The 24,780-nt window shown below is 36.8% G+C and overlaps 1 protein-coding gene across 1 annotated transcript in view; it reads left to right on the top strand.

Moving 5' to 3' along the window:
• IL1RAPL1 (interleukin 1 receptor accessory protein like 1) overlaps positions 1–24,780 on the top strand; it is a 1,336,730-nt gene that overhangs the window by 189,302 nt on the left and 1,122,648 nt on the right. The window contains exon 2 of the mRNA XM_067722926.1: positions 19,133–19,238. Coding sequence (XP_067579027.1) covers positions 19,157–19,238 — 82 coding nt within the window. The 5' untranslated portion in view covers positions 19,133–19,156. The remainder of the gene's footprint in view (positions 1–19,132; positions 19,239–24,780) is intronic.

Below are 24,780 nucleotides of genomic sequence, written 5' to 3'. Positions count from 1 at the left end.
CACAGTACACCTCTATTCTCTGGCTAAACCTGGGAGTGATCTTTGATTTCATTTTTACTCACTGACCACACCTAATATATTGGTAACTCCTGTTACTATTATCTTTAAATTGTACACTAAGTCTGATGATTTTCTCTTGAAGAATAGTTGATATACAGTGTTCTGTTACTTTCATGTGTATAGCAACAAGATTCAGTTTTCTATATATATATTTTTTCCCAAATTCTTTCCCATTATAGGTTGTTACAAGATATCAAATATAGTTCCCTGTGCTATACATCAGGTCCTTGTTGTTTATCTATTTTATATATAGTAGTATGTATCTGCTAATTCCAAACTCCTAATTTGTCCCTTTCCCCTTTGGTAACCATAAGTTTGTTTTCTATGTCTGTGGGTCTATTTCTGTTTTGTATATATGTTCATTTCTATCATTTTCTTTTAGATTTCACACAGATTTCTGTCTGACTCACTTCACTTAGCATAATAACCTCTAGGTCCATCCATGTTGCTGCAAATGGCATTATTTCATTCTTTTTTATCGCTGAGTAATAGTCCATTGTGTGTGTGTATGTGTGTGTGTGTGTGTATACACACACACACACACACACACACACACACACCACATCTTCTTTATCCATTCATCTGTTGATGGCCACTTGGGTTGCTTCCATGTGTTGGCTGTCGTAAATAGTGCTGCTATGAACTTTGGGGTGCATGTACCTCTTCGAATTAGAGTTTTCGTCTTTTCCGGATACCTACCTAGGAGAAAGGAACCTCCATACTGTTCTCCATAGTGGTTGTACCAATTTACATTCCCGCCAACAGTGTAGGAGGGTTCCGTTTTGTTCACACCCTCTCCAGCATTTATTATTTGTAGTGTGATGATTTTCCACCATTACCTTTGTTAAAACTCTAAGCCAGTATCATTTCTTGTCTGAACTACTTCATTAGCTTCCAACCTAATTATTATCTTTTTTTTGCTATTCCTGATCCAGTATAGTCCTTCTTTTACATGGCAGTCAAGGCAAAATTTTAAATTATATTATCTTACTAGTACCTGTATTAGTTCCCCAGTGCTGCAGCAACAAATTACCACAAACTGAGTGGCTTAAAATAACAGAAATTTATTTTCTCACAGTTCTGGAGGCTAGAAGTTCAAAACCAAGGTGTTGGCAGGGCCATGCTCTCTCTGAAGTCTCTAGCGGATGATTCTTCCTTGCCTCTTCTTAGCTTTTTGTAGTTATTGGCAAACCCTGGCTTTTCTTGGCATCACTCCAGTCTCTGCCTCTATTGTCATATGGTTTCCTCCCTGCGAGTATGTGTCTGTCCTTCTAAGGATACCAGTAATTGAATTTAGGGTCTACCATAACGCAGCATGGCCTCATCTTAACTTGGTTACATCTACAAAAAAACAGTTTCCAAATAAGGTCACATGTGCAGGTACCTAGGTTTAGGACTTAAACATCTTTTGGGATGACCCACAGCAGTCCCCTTATTTAAACTCTGAATTATTATTATCTTTTACTACAAATAACGTAAAATACAAGTCCCTACATGAATTGGCCCCAGCCTCTTCTTCATGCTCTACCTAGTCCCACTCTCCCCTCTGTCCAGTCTCTTCCAACCATATTGACCTTCTTTCTTTTGTACAGTTATGCTGAGCTTGTTCTGGTCTCATGGCCTTTGCATATGCTCTTCCTCTTCCTGTGATGTTTTCCCTCCATATCCGCATGTACTGCCTCCCTCTCACGATTTAAGTTCCAAGTTACAAGCAAGACCTTGGAGAAATTAAAACAGTAACTTCTGTACCACATCACTCTTTTTCCTGTACTCCTATTTTATTTCCCTCACAAAATTTATCGTTAAACAAAGTGTGTTACTTACTTGTCTGCTTGTGTTTTGCCTGGCAGGAATGAAGGGTCTTGAACTGTCTTGTTTCTTGTTATGTCTCCAGTACTCCAGTATGTAGGATAGTGCATGGCATATGTGGGGCAAGGAGTTTATATACCCGTTACAACACCAGAGAGCAAGATGACATGCAGAACTGCGAAGTAGATTCTGGAAAGTAGTAGATACCAAATGCTGATTTACCTCTGATCTTGCGAACTTGTGGAGGTGGCAAGAATTTATGTTTCTTGATGTGGTTGGAAGAAGAGGAGTCAATCTTAGAATTCAATTCTTAGAAGAATCCCAAGCAAGGAAAGCTATATGCTAAGTGCTGGGAAGTTACGTAGCAACCAGATCAGACAGGCATAAAGCGATTTTTATCCTCTTTGAGGAGATAGTGCAGCTTCTGCGGTAAAGAAGCAGGACCCTCAGATAGTGAATACCTTTGAGTTGAGTGACTGTAGAAAATACCTAGTTGAAAACCGCAGAAACATCACATGGAAAGAATCTCAGTCTATGCATGGACTCTGTAAACACACACTGTCCAAAGAAATAATAACACTGCCTGCAGGTGAATCATTGGATATGGATTGTATGTGTTTTTGTTTGTGGGTATATTTGCATCAGAGGTCTCAGAACTTTGTTTTATTTATTATGGACTAAAGTATTGTCAGTGGAAGACCTGTAAACATTTTGTAGCTGTATAGCTTTGGGAATGGTAACTTATATAGACAACAATAACTTACCTACCTAATTGAAAAATTGTAAGGATTAACAAATTGATTTATGTGAAGTACTTAGATACATACCTGGCATTAAGTAAGTGTTGAAGAAAGGTCATTGGTTGTCATTAACAAATACTGAAAGCAGAGTATGCAAAATCAGATATGAATGTGTAAATAATTATCACAAATATCTACAAATATTGATAGGTAAACTAGAATATGGTGATAAACTAGAATATTTCTTTTAAGTTTCTGGCTTCATTGTTGTAGTAGCTTCCTGTTACTGCTGTAACAACTTATCACAAACTTTGTTGCTCAAAACAACACAGATTTGTTCTCTTTCAGTTCTGCAGGTTAGAAGCATGAAATGAGTTTTATGGGGCTGTAAATCAGGATGTCAGCAGGGCTGAGTTTTCAGGGGCTCCAGGGCAGAATCTGTTCCCTTAGTCTTCTAGCTCCTGGTGGCTGCTGACATAACTTGGCTCATGGCTTCATAACTCCAATCTCTGCTTCTGTTATCACATGGCCTTCTCCCTAACTTTAATGCTCTTGTCACCCTCTTATAAGGACCCTTGTGATTACATTGGGCCCACCTTGGAATCCAGGGTGATCTCCCCACGTCCTTAGATGCTTAGATGAATCACGTCTATAAAGTCACTTTTCCCATGTAAGGTACCATATTCAGCCATTACAGGGATTAGTCCTTGGACATCTTTGAGGGTCATCAATTATTCTCTCGTACACAAATGCTCTCACTGTCTTTTAATTTTTTTTTACATCTTTATTGGAGTATAATTGCTTTACGATGGTGTGTTAGTTTCTGCTTTATAACAAAGTGAATCAGTTATACATATACATATGTTCCCATATCTCTTCCCTCCTGCATCTCCCTCCCTCCCACCCTCCCTATCCCACCCCTCCAGGCAGTCACAAAGCACTGAGCTGATCTCCCTGAGCTATGCAGCTGCTTCCCACTAGCTATCTACCTTACGTTTGGTAGTGTATATATGTCCATGCCTCTCTCTCGCTTTGTCACAGCTTACCCTTCCCCCTCCCCATATCCCCAAGTCCGTTCTCTAGTAGGTCTGTGTCTTTATTCCTGTCTTACCCCTAGGTTCTTCATGACATTTTTTTCTTAAATTCCATATATATGTGTTAGCATACGGTATTTGTCTTTCTCTTTCTGACTTACTTCACTCTGTATGACAGACTCTAAGTCCATCCACCTCATTACAAATAGCTCAATTTCATTTCTTTTTTATGGCTGAGTAATATTCCATTGTATATATGTGCCACATCTTCTTTATCCATTCATCCGATGATGGACACTTAGGTTGTTTCCATCTCCGGGCTATTGTAAATAGAGCTGCAATGAACATTGTGGTACATGACTCTTTGAATTATGGTTTTCTCAGGGTATATGCCCAGTAGTGGGATTGCTGGGTCATATGGTAGTTCTATTTGTAGTTTTTTAAGGAACCTCCATACTGTTCTCCATAGTGGCTGTACCAATTCACATTCCCACCAACAGTGCAAGAGGGTTCCCTTTTCTCCACACCCCCTCCAGCATTTATTGTTTCTAGATTTTTTGATGATGGCCATTCTGACCGGTGTGAGATGATATCTCATTGTAGTTTTGATTTGCATTTCTCTAATGATTAATGATGTTGAGCATTCTTTCATGTGTTTGTTGGCAGTCTTTGTATCTTCTTTGGAGAAATGTCTATTTAGGTCTTCTGCCCAGTTTTGGATTGGGTTGTTTGTTTTTTTGTTATTGAGCTACATGAGCTGCTTGTAAATTTTGGAGACTAATCCTTTGTCAGTTGCTTCATTTGCAAATATTTCCTCCTATTCTGAGGGCTGTCGTTTCGTCTTGTTTATGGTTTCCTTTGCTGTATAAAAGCTTTGAAGTTTCATTAGTTCCCATGTGTTTATTTTTGTTTTTATTTCCATTTCTCTAGGAGGTGGGTCAAAAAGGATCTTGCTATGATTTATGTCATAGAGTGTTCTGCCTATGTTTTCCTCTAAGAGTTTGATAGCTTCTGGCCTTACATTTAGGTCTTTAATCCATTTTGAGCTTATTTTTGTGTATGGTGTTAGGGAGTGATCTAATCTCATACTTCTCCATGTACCTGTCCAGTTTTCCCAGCACCACTTACTGAAGAGGCTGTCCTTTCTCCACTGTACATTCCTGCCTCCTTTATCAAAGATAAGGTGACCATATGTGCGTGGTTTATCTCTGGGCTTTCTATCCTGTTCCATTGATCTATATTTCTGTTTTTGTGCCAGTACCATACTGTCTTAATTACTGTAGCTTTGTAGTATAGTCTGAAGTCAGGGAGCCTGATTCCTCAGCTCCGTTTTTCTTTCTCAAGATTGCTTTGGCTATCCGGGGTCTTCTGTGTTTCCATACAAATTGTGAAATTTTTTGTTCTAGTTCTGTGAAAAATGCCATTGGTAGTTTGATAGGGATTGCATTGAATCTGTAGATTGCTTTGGGTAGTAGAGTCACTTTCACAATGTTGATTCTTCCAATCCAAGAACATGGTATATCTCTCCATCTATTTGTATCATCTTTAATTTCTTTCATCAGTGTCTTATAATTTTCTGCATACAAGTCTTTTGTCTCCTTAGGTAGGTTTATTCCTAGATATTTTATTCTTTTTGTTGCAATGGTAAATGGGAGTGTTTTCTTGATTTCACTTTCAGATTTTTCATCATTAGTGTATAGGAATGCCAGAGATTTCTGTGCATTAATTTTGTATCCTGCTACTGTACCACATTCATTGATTAGCTCTAGTAGTTTTCTGGTGGCATCTTTAGGATTCTCTATGTATAGTGTCATGTCATCTGCAAACAGTGACAGCTTTACTTCTTCTTTTCCGATTTGGATTCCTTTTATTTCCTTTTCTTCTCTGATTGCTGTGGTTAATACTTCCACAACTATGTTGAATAAGAGTGGTGAGAGTGGGCAACCTTGTCTTGTTCCTGATCTTAGTGGAAATGCTTTCAGTTTTTCACCATTGAGGATGATGTTGGCTGTGGGTTTGTCATATATGGCCTTTATTATGTTGAGGAAAGTTCCCTCTATGTCTACTTTGTGTCTTGTTTCCTTTATAAAAGGATTCTATTGACCTCCTGACACATAGAACACATTTCTTTTCCTGGCAGGTTTGGTGGTCATGTTCTCACTGAGTACCCAGGGGTGACTACGAAGCACCTTTATAAAAGATAACTAGTTTGTTGGTCTCAGAATTGATCTTTATCTGCCCGATAGAGCTAATTATTCTGATTAGTGATTAAACTTATGATATGGAGGTACCAGCCATACCACAGATCATTTGGTAATGTCTGGAGACATTTTTGCTAATGGCAACTTGAGGAAGGTGTTACTGGCATCTAGTGGGTGGAGGCCATGGATGCTGCTAAACGTCCTACAGTGCACCTGACAGCCCCCCATAACGAAGAACTGTCTGGCCTAAAATGGTAATAGTAGTGGGGTTGAGAAAGCCTGCCCTAGGGAACTCTACAAAATGCTTAGACATTCAGTTTTCAGCGTGGGAATCATGAGGCAGCAGTTTTGGCAATACTCCGGTCATTTGCCTCTTTGAAAGTTCCCCAAGTGATCCCAAGATGTAGCCAAGGTTGAGGAGCACTGCCTTCCTTAGCATTTCTCGTACTATCCTACTCTCTTCACAAGTTATGTCTGTGGGCATATTGAGTTTAACTGGAAAATGAAAGCTTTTAAGTATTTTTTGCCACATATAACAAATATCAAATATTGCAGTTCTAATGAACATAAAGCCAATTTTTCTTGAGAGTTGCAGTAAATTTCTTTGACATGTTGAATTTTAAACACAGAGAAATGTGATAAGAGTAAGGTTTATCCAACTACCCATTTAATACATTGGCAGGAAGCGCTCACAAAAGGAGGGCAAATCCACTCAGCTAGGATCATGTTAGCAGCCCACAAGAGCGATGATGGAATATATTTGCTTTTCCTCCCTGGGCTTGTAACTTGCCTCATCCAATCTGCTGACTTTAGAACCCCCCAAATTTCTTTGGTATGAGCTTTTGCAGCTGAATTACGGTGGCGGACATGGTGAATATGAAAGGTGCAAGAAAGGTGAGTTAGAAAAGTGGCAGATGGAAACTGTGTAGTGTTTTTATTTACGCTTTCTATTCCTGTGCACAGTGCACTTTCCATTTTAGCTAGTCAGGTTCATCCATTTACTGGATTTTCTCCTGTTACCAAGTAAGTATGAGTTGTATTGAATTTTGTAGAATTTTCTGGCAGCATATGGAATATTTCCATTTCTCCAATAGTTCCTGGTAATTTCAGTTTAGAATTATTACATATAGGTAATTCAGTTAAGTCTGTAGTTATTTGCATAGCCCTATAAATGTTCAGTGGCTCATAACAATAAAGGGTAATACGCACCTAACTAAGCACCAGTGTTTTAATGTTAATCATACGTTATCATACTTGATTTTCACAGTAATCCTCTGATGTGGAGACTTTTCCCCTGCTCACTCGACAGGTGAGAGGATAGAGGTATAGAGATATTAAATATTATTTATTTGTCCAACTCTGCACAGCTGTTAAGAAGTTGGGTTGGGCTTCAAACACAGGCAGTTTTACTCTTGAGTGTATGCACTTAGCCACCTTCATTGTGTATTTCTTCGGGTTTCTCTTTACAGACAAGCACCAGCTAGTGCCAGGTATTTTCTAACCTATAGCTGGTTATACTAAGCAACTCTAGACTTTGCAAGGGATGATTGCATAAATTTCCAGTGACCTTGATATTGAGGCCTTTTTCTAGGAAGCTTGCATCCTTGTCACTGTTCCGCTAAGATGGATAGTTCCCCTGCCTTTCCAAAGCTGAGAGAAAGGCCTAGTGTCTCAAAGTACATTTAGTTCTTGTTGATGATAATGTTATGGAAGTAGACTTTTTCTGTGTGTCTTTGTAATTCCACTAATCTCTTAGTTAACTGCCTTGAAGTTGTCTTTATATTGTTGTTCACATGGTTTCTGATTAAAGTATCATGATACTAAGCACCGACTGGAATACAAAATCTGAGAGTAGCTTATTGTAATTTCTTCTTTAAACTTAAAAAAAATAATTTTCGTATCTCAAAGCATTCATTTATTATAGTAAATGAATATAGTTATAGAGCATAATTTTCAAAAATCATGACTCAAAGAAGTATAAAATGAGCACGTCAAAGATTTATTTATTTGACTTATTAATGAAGGAACTGAAAGAGATGTTACAACCAATTCAGAGGAGGTGTCAAAGAACCATAAATTTATATGCAGTAAAGGAATTTTGGAATGGATTTACCACAACTGGTCTATGCATAGGGCAATAATCAGTTGCATCCCACTAGACACAAATGATTTGCATTTCTAGGGGCAAGAATTACTTGCATTGCTGTTAACTTTCTAGAAGTTTACTTTATCTTTACAGAGTTGTAAAATAGCATATTCAAAGACAAAGGTGCACATATAGGATCAGATAATCCCCAGAGACCCAACTTTCTATTAGAAGGATATCCAGTAATCTCTATTGCTCATTTCAGAGTCTCAAATCTTTCCTTAAAGTACTATCCTGTGTATGCTTTTATGGGAATCACTCTTCTCTAGTATACGTCTCATTCTTTCAGTTATCCAATCAATACTTAGGGCCTATTTATCTGCTCCAAGCAATTTAATGGGTATTATAAACAGACCAGGAAATGTGTGTGGGTGTGTGTGTCTGTCTGTCCAGAATCTATTTTAATTAGATTCTGATTGCTATCTTAGTGTTTTTATTAGTGAGCCATTGAAGTTGATCTTATGACTGATAATACTGGAAATTGTTGTAGTGACAAAATATTTAGCACAGTGTGGTTTATCTCGATGGCTCTTGGATTGAGAAATGTTATATTTTTGACTGATAGAGTTATAATAGTAGTAAATCATCCAGATTCTTAAAAAAAACTTGGGATAATTTGATTCTGTAAAAACTCTTCTTCTTTAAAATTATTTTTCCTGTTTTACTGAGGTATAATGGACAAATAAAAATTTTGTATATTTAAGATATACAACTTGAGGTTTTTGGTTTTTTTTTCGGTACGCGGGCCTCTCACTGCTGTGGCCTCTCCCGTTGGGGAGCACAGGCTCCGGACCTGCAGGCTCAGCGGCCATGGCTCACGGGCCCAGCCGCTCCGTAGCATGTGGGATCTTCCCGGACCGGGGCCGAACCTGCATCCCCTGCATCGGCAGGCGGACTCTCAACCACTGTGCCACCAGGGAAGCCCCAACTTGAGCTTTTGATAGATGTATATATTTTGAAGTGATTACCACATTTAAGCTAATTAACATATGTATCACCTCACATAGCTATCATTATTTTTAGTGTGGTTCGGGAACATTAAGGATTTACTCTCAGCAACTTTAAAGTATACAACGCAATATTGTTAACTGTAGTCACCATGTTGTACATTAAATCTCCAGAACTTATTCACACTACATAACTGAAACTTCATACCCTTTGACCTTATCTACCCATTTCCCCAACCCTCCAGCCTCTGGAAACCACAGTTCTACTCTCTGCTTCCATGAGTGTGACTTTTTCAGATTCCACGTATAAGTGAGATCATACACTGTTTGTCTTTCTGTGCCTGGCTTAGTTCACTTAGCATAATGCCCTCAAAGGTTCATTCAAAAATTAAAAGATTTCCTTCTTTTTCAAGGCTGAATAGTATTGTGTGTGTGTATCTCACATTTTCTTTATCCATTCATTTATTGATGGACACTTAAAACCTTAAAGCTTTTTCTAAGGAAGTTTTAAAATGATACAAAACATGTATTTTTATAAAAAGCAGTTTATGTTTATATATTTTTTAAAATTGGACAAACATTTAGCGTTATGGAGGGAAGCCAAAATCAGTATAACTACTTATGATTGCTAAGATCAATACTGCATGCTTTGATGTAGTTTTTTTCTAGTTGTTTTTCTATCATCTATATTCATATTATTCATAATAAGAATCATGCTCTTTATACAGCATTGTATTCTGTTTTTCTCTCTTCACATTTTATTGTGACTATTTTTCCAAGTGATTAACTTTAAGAATTATTTGCAAAGGCTGCATAATATTTCATCTTATAGGTATCCCCTACAATTTAATAGTTCTTTTTACTAGTAATCAGAAACGTAATGCTTTATTAAATTTCTCTTCACATAAATCTCTCTCTGGATTTATGACTATTTAAGGTGAAGTGTTAGTTACCTATTGCACCATAACAGATTACCACAAATGTAGCAGTTTAAAATGATACAAGTGTATTATCACACAACTTCTGTGGGTCAAGAGTCTGTGCACAGAATAGCTGGGTTCTCTACCGAGGGTCTCATAAGACTGAAATCAAGGTATCAGCTGGGCCGAATTCATCTGAGACTTGAGGTCCTCTTCCAGGTTCACGTGGTTGTTGGTAGACTTCAGTTCTTTATGGTTGTAGGACTGAGGCTCTCAGCTCCTAGAGGCTGCACACCATTCTATGACATATGGCTCTCGTCACAGCATGGCAGTCTCTTCTTCAAGGCCAATAGGAGAACATCTCTGCTACTTCATATTTCTCTCACATATTTCATCTGTGACTTCTAGACTCTTTTTAAAAGGGTCACCTGATTGGGGCAGGCCCACTCAGGGTAATCTCTCTTTGATTAACTTCAAATTGACTGATTAGTTTATTTTTTACAACTACAGAACGTCTTCACTTTTGCCATATAATATAGCCTAATCATGTGAGTGATATCCCATCACCTTTATAGGCCTCACCCATACGCAGAGGGAGGTGATTCTACAGGGTGTATCGGGGGTAGGAATCTTGGGGGGCCATCTCACAATTTTTACTATCACAGACAAATTTCATTTCTCTGTTTAATGATACATGCTTTCTTTATCATTTATTGTTCCTGTGTATTCTGATATCTGGTGCAGTGTAGTATATAGTTTTCATTCATAAGTTTATCAGTTTTTGTGGCTATAGTATATGCTTCAACTAGTCTAGAATTAAAATGCCTTTTGGTATCTTGCAAGGCAAGGCCTACTTAATTCATCTTCTTTTTCCTAAATTTCTCTCTTGTTTGTTTTTTCATTCAAAATTTAGACTTAAGTTTTCAAGAAACAAAATAAAAATTCCACTTGGAAAAATTTGACTGTTTTTAATCAATATTGACAAAATGGTCAATATTTTCCTCTTGGAGGACATTATTTTTCTCTATTTATAATGGAATGGTCTTTTAAAAATGTTTTTATGACTGTAACGTATAAATATGGAAATTCTGCATTTCTCTTTTTCTAATATTTATAGCTATTATTCTTACTTCCTGGTTCATTTCACTGCCTAGGATTTCTAGATAAAAGCTAAGTGGTAACATTAACTACCCTTCCCAGTGTTATTCTAGTTTTATAAAGTTTATTAAATTACTTATGTTAGTTCTAATTTTATTTTGTCAAATTTGTAAGGTTTTCTATGTTTTTACAACCATAATCATGATTTTCTGTTCCTTATAACACACCGTGTTCCTTGAAAGTTTGAAAGTACTCGTCTGTATTATTTTCTGTAGTCAAAAATTTTTGGAGTTTATACTTTAATGGTATTTAGGGTTTTTAAATGATTTTTGTTTGATTCATATTTTTCTTTTGTTTAGTAAATTTTGGAAATTGACATTCCAAGAAAGCCACCCATTATGTAAAATTTTCAAATTTAGTAAAATTTAAAGTTTTCTAAGTGTTCTATGTCATTGTATATTTTATATCTTCTTTTACACTTTTTATTTATATTATTGGCCTCATTTTCTTAGTAGATTACAAAGAAGTTTAGTCAACTCTTTATAATACAAAGCTGCTTTATCACCCTTAGTCCCTTAAACACCATTGGCTTCCCAATGAAGGATATGGTCCAGACTTTGTGAGAATAGAACAAGTCCTTTCCTTACAAGATTCTTCTGTTAAGTTTTGAGCCTAACCTGGAGCCACCCAGTTGGTGTGCCAATTATCCCACAGTAACTGCAGCTGCTACTCCAGTCTGTTAGTTTGTAGGACATTCCATAGCATTTTATGCCAGGTTACTCTACAGCAAGGTACTCTGGTGTGTAATTTTCAGGACAATATTTAAATAAGGAACACATGCATTTTGGATAGTTATTTGACTACAGACTGTTCTTTTTTTTTTAAATTTATTTTATTTATTTATTTTTGACTGCATTGGGTCTTCGTTGCTGTGTGCGAGCTTTCTCTAGTTGCGGCGAACGGGGGCTACTCTTCGTTGCGGTGTGTAGGCTTCTCATTGCGGTGACTTATCTTGTTGCGTGCAGAGCATGAGCTCTAGGTGCGCAGGTTTCAGTAGTTGTGGCACGTGGGTTCACTAGTTGTGGCTTGCGGGCTCTAGAGCACAGGCTCAGTAGTTGTGGCACCTGGGCTTAGTTGCTCCACGGCATGTGGGATCTTCCCGGACCAGGGCTCGAACCTGTGTCCCCTGCATTGGCAGGCGGATTCTTAAGCACTGTGACACCAGGGAAGCTCCTACTACTGACTATTCTTTATCACCTTGTAGGAGAATCTGTTAAGAACCATATGATGAAGACTTTATTCTCATTTGGCCTCTTAGATTATGAATTAACATTTGGTGATCAATATTGAAGAATGGTTATAAGATCTGGAACCTTAATATTCCCTTGCTAGCCACACTCTATAGGAAGCAATGATCTTCTGGTTAGGATTGTGTTAAACAAACAACAATAGCAACAACAGCAAACCCTAGAAAAGTATCTGGGCCAATTTGTAAAAAAATTATCCAAGTGACTTAAAACTTATTTTTGATGATCTAAACATAGGCCCTTCTCTACTCTCCAACCTGTACTGAGTAGATTGTCAAATATATAGTTTTGTTTTCACTAGTGGAAATTTGAAAAATGTACTCTTTCTGTTCTCCTCTCCCTGTAATCTCCTTCCCATCACTTTTAAACCCTTTCCACCCTGGCCGAAAGTCAGCCCAGATATCAGCCTCATCTGAGAATGTTTTCTTGACCTCTCCAAGCAGCCCTGAGCACTTTCCATATACTTGAGAATTTTTCTCTTAAAATGCTTATCCCTTGCTATAATTGTTGATTTTCGTGTTTCTCTTCGATGTGATCCTTGGCCACAGTGACCATTTCCTAATGATTTTGTATCCTTCCTACTTAGAACAGCATTTGAAACACAGTGGGCACTCACAAAATTTAAAATAAATGTATAGATATCTTTATAAATTTGTGAGTGGGTGGTTTTTCTCAAGATAGTTGTCATAGTTCCATGACATAGCAAACAAGTTTCCCTGGGACTAATTTTAAATATCATGCTTTTTTGGTAACTTTTAGTTGCAGAGTCTGTAAGAGCTTCTGTTGATCCTCTCCATAGAGACTCTATTCCACAACTTTAACATGCATTGCTTTATTTAAATGGTGCACTTGGTAAAATACTTTATCTGTGTCATGCACAAATGGATACTTAAAATTTTTTTTATTAGAGTGAAAAAATGGTATAATCTTGAGCTTAGGAATATAAAAACATTAAGGATTAAATAAAATATAATGGGTCATTGTTGGAGCATAAATAATTATTACAACCAACCAGGAATGGAGAGAAAAGAGACAAAGAGCTGGTGTTTAAAAATTTCTACAGTTAAATGTCATTGTTAAAACCATAAAGACAATTATTTTACTTAAAGGTTGTAAAACTTTGAAGTAGGTATTTAGTACCTTACTATGTTGTGGGAGGAAATAAGTAAAAAATGAAATAAAGTCAAATGAAATAAATATGACACATATTTATGTCTATGCTTTTTAGGTGAGAACACTGAGACTTGTAGAGATGAAGTAGCTTGCCTAACCTAACACAGGAAAACTCTTAATCCAGTTCATTCCCATTCTAAAACCAACTCCCTCTGCTTTACGACCCATGTAAGTGGAATAAAACAAATGAGTACAACTTCCCTCTATTTCTCTTTTAAACTTACCTTGGTATTCCTACATACGTACTTTCTTTCTCTTCCACCTATAAGAGGAGGTGTCCCAGCTTCCCCAGACTAATGTCTCTTCCCTTCTAGATTCACTTCCTTTCTCTGGCTCTGCTTCTCTTTGCTTCAGTTTATATACAGGTCCTAGTCTTCCCTGTTTTCAACTACAGTTATCCTTCAACTTCTTTACTCTCAACTGTGGGCTCCACATCCTACCATTCAGAATCAAGCAAATAAAACTGATTATCCTCCTTAAATTTTCTGATTATACCCCCATTTGTCTAATTACAAGACTGGTCAGTATCATCAGCAGTGTCTTAAGTTTCAAGCACTTGCCTCTTTTTTTTTTTTGCGGTACGTGGGCCTCTCACTGTTGTGGCCTCTCCCGTTGCGGAGCACAGGCTCCCGACGTGCAGGCTCAGCGGCCATGGCTTACGGGACCAGCCACTCCGCGGCATGTGGGATCTTCCCGGACCGGGGCACGAACCCGCATCCCCTGCATTGGCAGGCAGACTCTCAACCACTGTGCCACCAGGGAAGCCCACTTGCCTCTTTTTATCCTTACAATACATAAGCTCTGATGATTGTGTCCTTAAACATCCTTGCTTGCTTCATTGACCCATATCCTTCCTGATTCACATTCCCTTTACTACCTGACTTTCTCACTTTTTCTCCCTTTTGATTCCCTATGAATGTATGGTAAATATTTGTAGGCTTCACAGTTGAAAGCATAAGCTTTCTTCACCTTCTCTATGTGGTCTACACTTTCTTCCTGTTTATCCTAATCCATGTCTTTAACTACAGCTGCAATTACAACATTGTTATCTTCTACCACTCTACTGAGTTTCTGGCAAATATTTTTAATTAACTACAAGACAATTCTAATAGAAGATTCCACAGGCAATTTGAAATCTACATGCCCTAAATATAATTTTGTGTATTTCTGCAGCCTCATTGCCCAAAATGTCTTCTGTATTTCTTTATATTGGTAAATAGTATCATAATAGACCTTGTTACTCAAACTGTATGCCTCAGATCCACTTTTGAAGCTTCCTTTTAACATCACTTCCTTTAATATCACTAAGCTCTATTTATTCCCAAATCTGTTCTCCCACTATTCACCCCTACTGCCTTAAGGCTGACCCTCTTCCTTATCTTCCTGTAACACTGCCTGTTAACTAGTTTCTTCTACCTTCAAACTATACTTTCTAAAACAGTTCAGATTATTCACCTATAAGCATCCAATGGCTCTTCTTTGTCTATACTGCAGAGAATCTTAGGAGTATGTGAAAGGCGATAGGTCAGAATCTCAGATGAGTTATCTTGTGTCTTCTGAAGAAACGTATTCAGTATACATATTGTTTTCATGATTTAAAAAAAGGTAAAGAGGGCTTCCCTGGTGGCGCAGTGGTTGAGAGTCCGCCTGCCGATGCAGGGGATGCGGGTTCGTGCCCCGGTCCGGGAGGATCCCACGTGCCGCAGAGTGGCTGGGCCCATGAGCCATGGCCGCTGAGCCTGTGCGTCCGGAGCCTGTGCTCCGCAACGGGAGAGGCCACAACAGTGAGAGGCCCGCGTACCGCAAAAAAAATAAAAATAAAAAGAAAGGTAAAGAAAGTAAAGCTGCATGAAATATTATTGGATGATGAAGTTAGAATATGAGTGGAAAACATTGTAGGGGGCATGGGGGAAAAGTCCCCAACATTTACCTAGCATATCTTGCTCTTCAGAATCCTACATTGACATCTTCAGCCTCTTTCCCTACAGCCCCTAAGTTGTGGTCTATTTACACTTTATTCCTGAAACTTGCCATTTCACATCCTTGCTGTAATAGTTTCCTATTGGTGCGATAACAAATTACTACAAACTTAGTGGCTTTAAACAACCCCAAATTTTAATCTTATAGTTCTGGTGGTCAGAAGTCCAAAATGCATTGGACTCACTTGACTAAAATCAAGGTGTTAGCATGCCTGCATTTCTTCTGGAGGTTCCAGGGAAGAATCTGCGCCCTGGCCTTTTCCACCTTCTAGAGGCCACAAAAATTCCTGGGCACATGTCCCGTTCTTCCATCTTCAGAGTGCATTACTTTGATCTTTGACATTTGCTTTCATCCTTATATTTCCTCTTTCTGAATCTGATTCTTCTACTGCCCTTTTATAAGGATGCTTGTGATTACATTGAGCTTACTCTGATAATAGTCTCCCATCACAAAATCTTTAAATTAACAATAGCTGTAAAGTCTGTTCACCATGTAAGGTAACGTATTCACAGGATCCAGGAATTCAAATGTGGGCATGTTTAGGGGTGGGCCTTATTCTGCCTACCAGACTGACAATTTCACTCATCCTTTGTCCTAGACTCAGAATTCCCTTTCCCGTAGAGAGTCTCTCCTTTATGACCTAGCTGAAATGCTGCTTCTTGTGGAAGCTCTTTCCTATGACTTCACCAGATCCAACCAGGAGCAGAATTAATAGATCTCCTCCCTCTACTCCCTCAGCGCATTATACTCACCATATGGCAGTAGGGCCAGTCTAATTAAGTAGGTAAGTATTTGTCTCCCTTATTGGTCTGTGAGCTGTCTTTATTAGGGTGCATTACATTGTCTTTGTGTCCCCACTGCACCATCGCATATGTGCTTAATAAGTGTTTATCAAATGATGAGTTTGAATGCCAAAATTCAACTGCGTAAAGTAGCAACCACATTCAGTCTTTCATTCATTCATTTCAGCTAATATTTTTTGAGCATTGAATAAAAAAGATGAATAAAACACACGTTCTCCCTGGAGGGACTTTGTCTGGTAGAGTAAAAGACATGCAGTTAAAGAGATAAGCTAATAGTGTGGGGTAGCATGTAAAGAAAGCTGGTATATACATAAAGTTTCACAGGTGAGAGGGATGTGAATTGAGTCTATAATAGTGTTAATAATATAATAGTAATGATAATAATGATAGTGGTAACAGCAGTCAACTGCAGTAAAGACAGTAACAACAGTAGCTTTCATTTATTCAGATTGTTCTATGTGCCACTGCTGTTCTAGGCACTGTGTTATATGTACTGTAATAATACCTGTTTTGTAAATGAACACACTATTTGCAGAGAGGTTATTTGCCCAAAATTATACAGCTGATAGGTAGCAAAATGGGGTTAAGAACTCAGACAGACTGGTTGCTTATAACCACTGTGATATGCTCATTTTGCATAAAGTTTAGTAGGGATTTATGTGAAGCCAAATGGTGAATGGTACTCTTTTTTTTGTTTGTTTTGTTTTTAGAGTAAGTTTTATTATGATACAATTCACATAACATAAACTTTACCATTTTAAAGTGTACAATCAGTAGTTTTTAGTATATTCACCCAGTTGTATAACCATCACCACTGTCTAATTCAGAACATTTTCATCACCTCCCCACAAAGAACCCCCGTACCCATTAGCTGGCCCTCCTAATGTTTCCCCTCCCCCAGCCTCTAGCAACCACTAACCTGCCTTCTATCTCTATAGTTTTGCCTGGGTGAATGGTATTCTTAACAGGAAATAGGCAAACAGTCTCAGGTCCATCCACCCAGAAATTGAAGCTTCTTGAAAGTAGGTCGCTGATACTATGAGATACTATGTGACAATAAGAAAATAGACAAGAACCTCAGTAAATGTTTATATATAGATTGCATTGGGATTTCTGGGTAGGAATTTTAATTATGCAACAAGTACAGCAAAGTTTGAATGTCTATGACTAGATATATTTAATGTGTCTTTCCATATAAAATACAATAAATTGCCTTAAAGAGATTTGTAAAGATTACTGTAGGTTGACCAAGATGTTGAATGTGTGAAATGCTCCATAATTCTTTTTTGTTTTCCCTAATATACAACTGTTTTGAGAGATTCAATTAAGGATCTTGATGTTACCAAATTGATGCTTTCCAAACCAATTTAATTTTAAGAAACAGAATCATAAACTAGCCTGTATGCCTTATAGAAATGAAATGAGTGAGGAAATAGTATCTTGAACAAGAGTGAAGTAATAAGGTAGTTAAGCTGGAAGGTCTTGCAGTGTATAGTTGGATCCTGGAGTTTCTTGGGCAGTGCTGATTAAACTCACACTGAGAGAGGAACTGATTCTCACTGCTAACCTGAAGGCTGAAGATATCAACTTGAAGATTTCCTGCCGCTCCAGTTAGTGCGGTGGCTGGGAAATGGGATTCGGGTTTTAGGAATGCATGCCTGAGTCAGGCTTGCACTTTAATGTGGCAGTTCGTCAGATGTGTCTGTCTGATGAGTCGGCTTTTCGGACTAGGTTTCATTTATGTCTTTATGTGAACTCCAGGTGCTCAGTTAGAAAACTGAAAGAGGCTATCATCATTTACAGGAGCTGGAGTTAAAACAGCTTATTCTCAATGCTATTTTAAAAATTCCCTGACTTTCTGACTAAAATGATAATGGTGACACTTTACTGCAAGTGAATGGGATTTGGTTTTGTTTTGTGAATTAAAATGTGTTTTAACAGACTTTTATTAATGTGAACGGATTAATCATTAAATATACTCAGGTTTATGAGGCTTTAGGAGAGCAAAAAAGAAAAATGTGACTGTCAAATCACCATTTCAGCTTCCTCATCTTTAATAGAGTCATAGTGATTGAAAGCTGAAGATGATCAGTCCTCAACTGTCTTGCAAAGAAACTTGTGCTGTCATGGATTGACAATATATTTGAACTGTGTTCTGACTTGCTACTTTTTGAAATTAAGTCTTTCAGCTCTACTATCTCAGTCTTACACAAAAATAAAAGGGAGATGATTTTCTGAGGAAGACAAAGTTCATTTCAGTTAATTTCAAATGAAATATTTCTCCCTCTTGAAATCCAAACACTAGGCTAGTGTCCCTTCTGTTTTCCCTCTGAGACCCTTGTAATAGGAAGAAATGATGTATCTTTCTGTAGCTTTCATATACATTGAACTTTATTTCAGTGGAGACAAAGTCTTAAAGTTCTCTGGAAGTATCTTTTAGAGTTTTTTTTTAAAAAATTGTAAAACTATAATTAAATCTTCAGAGGAGTAGATTTCTTCTCAATTGGAAAGAATGATACTGAGTAAAACCATAATCTGTTGCAGCATGGAACGTCAAAAAATGTCAGTGTTTGGTGATTTATATTTAAAATAAATTGTTAATGAAATAGTACTTTTGAAGGGATTGTTTCCACTTTTTAAGTACAGTTCGATCCACTAAATAAAGAGAAATTCTAAACCTTAATTGAGCGTAAGATTTTAAAACATTGTAGGGGGCCTATAGAGACATAATTTTGGTGTTACTGGTTTTGAACCCCAAGTTCCTAAGGGAGAGAGGAATACAGATTCTGTTCACATTCTTTCTATTTGTGGAATTAATTGCCCCAATTGTGCATGATTAAAAGCCTAATAGAAATCTTATTATATTGCTATGTATTTTTAAAATGTGTGTTTTTCTTCTTTATCTTTGCTTTAGGGAACAGCTTTTAAGAGCTGGAAGATGAAAGCTCCAATTCCGCACTTGATTCTCTTATATGCTACTTTTACTCAGAGTTTGAAGGTTGTGACCAAAAGAGGTTCTGGTAAGCAGTGTTCCTTTCTTTTCGCTCATTATGGCTTGAAGTGCTGATGCTACATTTACACATGTACCATTTGTGGAGAGGTTGAGAATTAACCAGGATCCATATTGTGGAAATACTGTAGATTTATCTTTAAATGAGTGGAGCGTAACTCACAGGGAATTAGAAAGGTCAGAGTAGGTTGAAAAAGATGTGGCTTGTTTCGTTAATTACTATGAATTGGAATGAATTCAGTATTAAAAGCTTGCGGTTGATTTCATTTTATAGTATGATTTTCAACATTCTTTATAAAGAGTGTCATTTAAATTTCTGCATGGAAATACTGTGGATTTTTTTTCATGTTAACATTTACCGTCACCATTTCAATGTCAGCTATGCTTAGGGCAGATTCTTTTTAGGATTTTACTTCAGCTGATTGCTTAATTATTTTGGAAGTATTTTTAGAAAACCACCAGAGTTATTAAAGAAAGCGTCATGGGGAAGCATCCTAATATGTTAGTAGGAAATATAGAGGTAAAGTAGAATGGTAATATGAAAACAGCTGCTAAATAGAATAATCTTGAGACTTAAGGAAAATTTTACATGTTATCATACCTCTTGGTTCTCAGTTGACTGTTGATACTTGGAGTTAGAAAACTGTATGAGACAATTGAATAAATACTGTTATCTGTGTGAAGTTATATTAGGTCTAACAAGTCACTGATAATGCAAAGTCTTACCACACTCACATTTTACAGGGGGTAACAGAATTTTTGAAGCTATAGCTTTGGGTACAGTGGAGGAAGGAATGTACTGTGTTTAGTTGCTAGCACTAGAATGTGTTATCTGTTCTAGAGAGACAGTGGGAAAAAGAAGATACCATGTGCAAGAGGCTACAGAGTGTTGTGGTATCAAGAATCGCATGAACAAAAGTATCTTTGGAATTCAGAATGGAGAAGGAATGAAAGGACTGAGATGGGGCTGCAGCAACCATTCTCAGTCCCTTAGGTTAAGAGGGTTCAAACTCATATTTGATTTTATAATGAAAAGGGCCACATGCAAGGGAGATAGGGAGCAGTGTGCTCACCTGAGCCCCCACCTTGGGAGAAAGTCTGGGGAGGGACTAGGAAGTACTTCGTGCATTCTCAGGGGGATGACGGTACAGGGATGAGAGTAAAAGGAGTTTGACTGAGCCCATTGGCTCTAGAACTTTTTGGTTGTTGTATACCTGTTGTATCTGCCATTGATGTGGTTGTAGGCAATGTGAAAAGAATAGTGTTTCTTTGTTTACACCTTATTTCGTCTGTTCCTCTTGGTGGATATTTTTGAATGAGAGAAAGCCCTAGGGCAGGATTATGATGTAGTAGCTTTCGCATAGCATATCCATGGAAGTTAGAGTAGGTAGAAGGGGGAAGTAAATTGTGGTGAAAGCTGCGATATTTTCTACAACAGCGATATTTTCTAGAATAGCAGTTTTCATTAAAAGCACTTAACATGGATCTTTGAGGTATTGGCCACATAGAAGGGAAGCACTCATCTGTGTAAGTATTATAACAAAATGAAACTTTCCAAAATGGAAATACTGATTGAGTCTTAAAAACTTCATTTTTCTAGTTGTCATACTTTATTATATAATTTTTAAAAATTTTTGTGTATGTTAAGTCTATGTTTTATTTATCAAAATGCAAATGTGATTTTTTTCCCCATCATCAAATAGTTGGTGACAGGTCCATTCTATATACTAACTTGGGGAAAATTTTTATTAAATTGGAACTTAACTTTGTATATTTGAGAAACATGGGAGCAAAGCTAGAAATGTGGGACAGTTGGAAAATTCATACCTCCTTCTGCTCCAGAGACCCGAGAAAACTCAGTGACCTATCTCAAGTTCAATTTTTATTTCAATGATCTGATTACTTTAGGAGGGTGGTAATAAAATCCTGCCCTAAGTTTGGCAAAAGTTCTCAGACCTTGTTCTCTTCTATTTATGAATATAGTTGTCGCATAGTTATTTAATACATCTGAAACTGTATGTGTTTTATATATAATTATGTAAAAATGACAAGGCAGGTACTGAGATTTAGTGGCATGTTTGATTTGTTTACTTTTCTGTATAATGTGAATTAAGATAGCTTCCCCCACTATCTTTGTTAAGGTCTCACTGGATGGAAGTTTGTTTGATTTTTGAATATTAAGTGTGCAATTTAGATAATATTACTTTACCCATATACTTTCATAGCTTGCACTCATTTCAACTGACGCCTGTTACCATGGCACCTTTGTTGAAAGAAGCAGATATGTAGCTTACTGAAGAGCGTCATTACTGATCTCCATAGATCAAGTAGAAGAGGAGTGTACTCGGCATCTTCTCCTTAAAAGATTAATAGCTCAATCTTCACACGCAGCCCAACCTATAAAACCAGAGGCACCAAGGCCAGGGAATAAAAATCAATTTTTGATGTTTGATCTTGCATAGTAACCAAGAGGGATACTTATCCTTGTTCTTTCTTCTTATTTAATTCTCTTTTTTATTTTTTCAATTTTGTAAACCTTTTTGAAAGTTCAGTAAACATGATTCAAAACCCAATGTTTTTAATGTGTCTTTGCTAGTATATTATTTTTAATTCACTGTGAGCATTAGAAAACCAGAACTTGCTATTTTAATAACCAAGAATATATTAAGTATGATTATATTGCCCACAGTGACACTGAGTCTTTTAAGGCACGTTAATTGTGTATGGTGTTTACTTTAGGTAAACACATATGGTCATTCCATAAAAATTTAGAGGTAGGTATTTGCTTCTCATTAATAGAACTAATTTGAAAGCAATAGGAGCTCTTCATACACAAGCTGGAGATCTATTATTTTTATCACACTGGCTTACACCCCCATTGCTAGTAATTTAAGGAACAAATTAAATATAAAAGGCAATTATATTATCATAATATTCTTGATTGAAATATTAAAAATTCAACTTTATAATGTTTTAAATAGCACTTCATGTATGTATATGACTATAACAGTCAAGGATTTAGTCTGGTCTCTCAGGTAATGTTCTGAAGTTTTGCATACGTTTAGAATCAAGGCCTTTAATATCTATGGGAGCTGATATTCAGCCTTTTTTACACAATAGATTTTTCTCTTGGAACAATTTTTTTACCTTGTTTTTAGTTTCTATAAGCAGCATTTGAAGAAAGAGGTAAAAACTATCAATATTACCCATTCTCCTCAAGTGCGTGAAGCATTGTAGCCATCAGAGTTGCTGTCATTTGTAGAATTCTGTACGGAAACCACATGTCAAACAGATTCTTGCTTGGAGGGTCTTTGTATCTCAATCAGTTTAGAAAGGTTAACTTAGTGTTCTTGTTGGTTGGTTTGTCTGTTTCTCTCTCTCTCTCCCTTCCTTCTTTCCTCCCTCCCTCCCTCCCTCCATTTTCTTTATTAGTGTATTTGTCTGCAAATGAAATAATCTGTTTTGGATATTTCCATTGTGCCTTTGTAGAACTTGTTTTTAACTATAAAAATATTACCATTACTTTGCTTGAAGGGATAAAGTCTATGAAATTCTATTTCTTTACAAGGTCATTCCAAGAGGATAGTATAGCCTCTGTTAATAATGACTGTTCTTAAATATTTATTTTTCTTTTGTGTAACTAAGAGAGTTTGGAATAGGATTCAGGGGCAGGGAAATAATCTATACATACAAAGTATTAGTATAGCACTTTTGGGTGACTGAAGTGTGAGTTGTGATTTGGCCTAAGAGTTTGGGACACTGGAGAGAAATGAAGCTAGAGGGACCTGGATGTAGAGCTTAGGGAAGAGGAAGAGATCTTGACCTTTTGTCTGTTTCTCCCTGCTCTCACATCCATCCCTAGAATATAAGATGACAAGTGCAAGAACCATGATTTATGTATGCTTATAACCTCTACAGTGCCAAATATGATGTGTGTTTCAGAGTCAGGGTTCAAGGAACTGTCTTAATGAAGTAATGATTATATGAATGAATGAATGAGTGGCTTTAATGTTGAGCCTGGGTTATATCAGTATTAGAAAAATAAAGGTAAAATAAAGACATTTAAGAAAAAAAGGTTTTTTATTAAATAGAAAATACTATAATGTATAATATGAGACCACTGAAGCAAAAAGTGTCTAAGATATGCTAAGGGTTTATATGAAGACAGTGAACCTTTGCAAATCATGAGTGTTTTCATGAGATTGAAATGCAGTTCAAAATCTGTTAGAAGGGCAGGAAAGTGAGTCTTTAAATATTATTATATTGAAATTTTACTAGACTTACTGCTGCTTTAAAGAAGTATAGTCATCATGCAGACATTTTCGTTTTAATGGTATTGTTCAACATAGACCACCATGAGAAAGGGTGTAGTTCATGATTACTGATAAATGAAACGTAAGCAAGTGACTTCAGAATAGAAGAAAAAGTATTCACAATTATTAGCACATATGGAGAAGAGGAAGTGACTATAATATATAAACCAAAGATTACATCTTATTCTAGAACGTATTTAAGAATCATTAAAGCTACCGAAAGCAGCCAGCTATTAGAGAGTAAAAGGGTTACCACAGGGAGGTGATCTTCTCTTCATTCTAGAAATTGACAATGGACACTTGTTTCTGTAGAATGATTTAGATGCAATTCTTCCTGACAGCAAGAGGAAAACAAGTCTCTTGAGGGTTTCCCAGACTCATAACTGTAAGCCCAGATAATTTGTAAAAGATATGGGTAGTTAAATAACCAAAGACACAGTTTAGGTTCTAATCTTTGTGTGTGTTATTTTTGGATCATCATTTCTTGAAGTAAAAGAAATTATGCTACTGTATAAAGAGAGGGAGTTTTAACTGAATAGGAGTGAGAAAGTCTAGTGGGGTGTTTCCACCTCATGCCAATGTGATTTATGTGTATCAGCTCTCTTGGGTGTTCCTGGATGTCAATGAGCTTAATTCCACATGATGAAGAGACAACCTAGTCCCCCAGCATCTGCGTTTTATTATGTTACCAAGTGTTTATTCCCAGTTTGTCAAACATGTCAAAAAGTATGAAACATTTCTCCTATTTTTCCTTTGGGATAACTTCTGAGGCTTTTTTCCTTTACTTTTTGAAGTTAAAAAAAATGCACTTTACGTTTTCTTGGGAAAAAAAATCCATCTCTTCTATTTATCTTGCTTTTTAAAATAAATTTTGCAATTAGATCTAGAATAATTTTAATGTTTATTTGAAATTTTTTAATTAGAATAAGCCTTAACAAACAAATGGACCTTACACTTGACAAATACAATAAAATTATCCAGTATCTTTGTTTAATAATCATGTGATATACTTAAGAATTTCACCATAAACTTACTTGTTCAGTTTTAGTTGTCAATACACTTTAACATAGAGTTGACATAGCCTAACATCAATTGTGGAGACTGATGCCTGGTTCATGATGAATTTACATGTAGAAGATAAAAGTCAATATGGATGAATCTTGCAAGTTGAGTAGGATTTCAGTGGGGAGGGGAATATCCCAAGTTAATGAATATATCAGTAGGACCGTGTATCATGGG

Source organism: Pseudorca crassidens, chromosome X (genome assembly GCF_039906515.1).
Source record: "Pseudorca crassidens isolate mPseCra1 chromosome X, mPseCra1.hap1, whole genome shotgun sequence".
Lineage (NCBI taxonomy): Eukaryota > Metazoa > Chordata > Mammalia > Artiodactyla > Delphinidae > Pseudorca > Pseudorca crassidens.
This window is presented reverse-complemented; position numbering and strand designations above follow the sequence as displayed.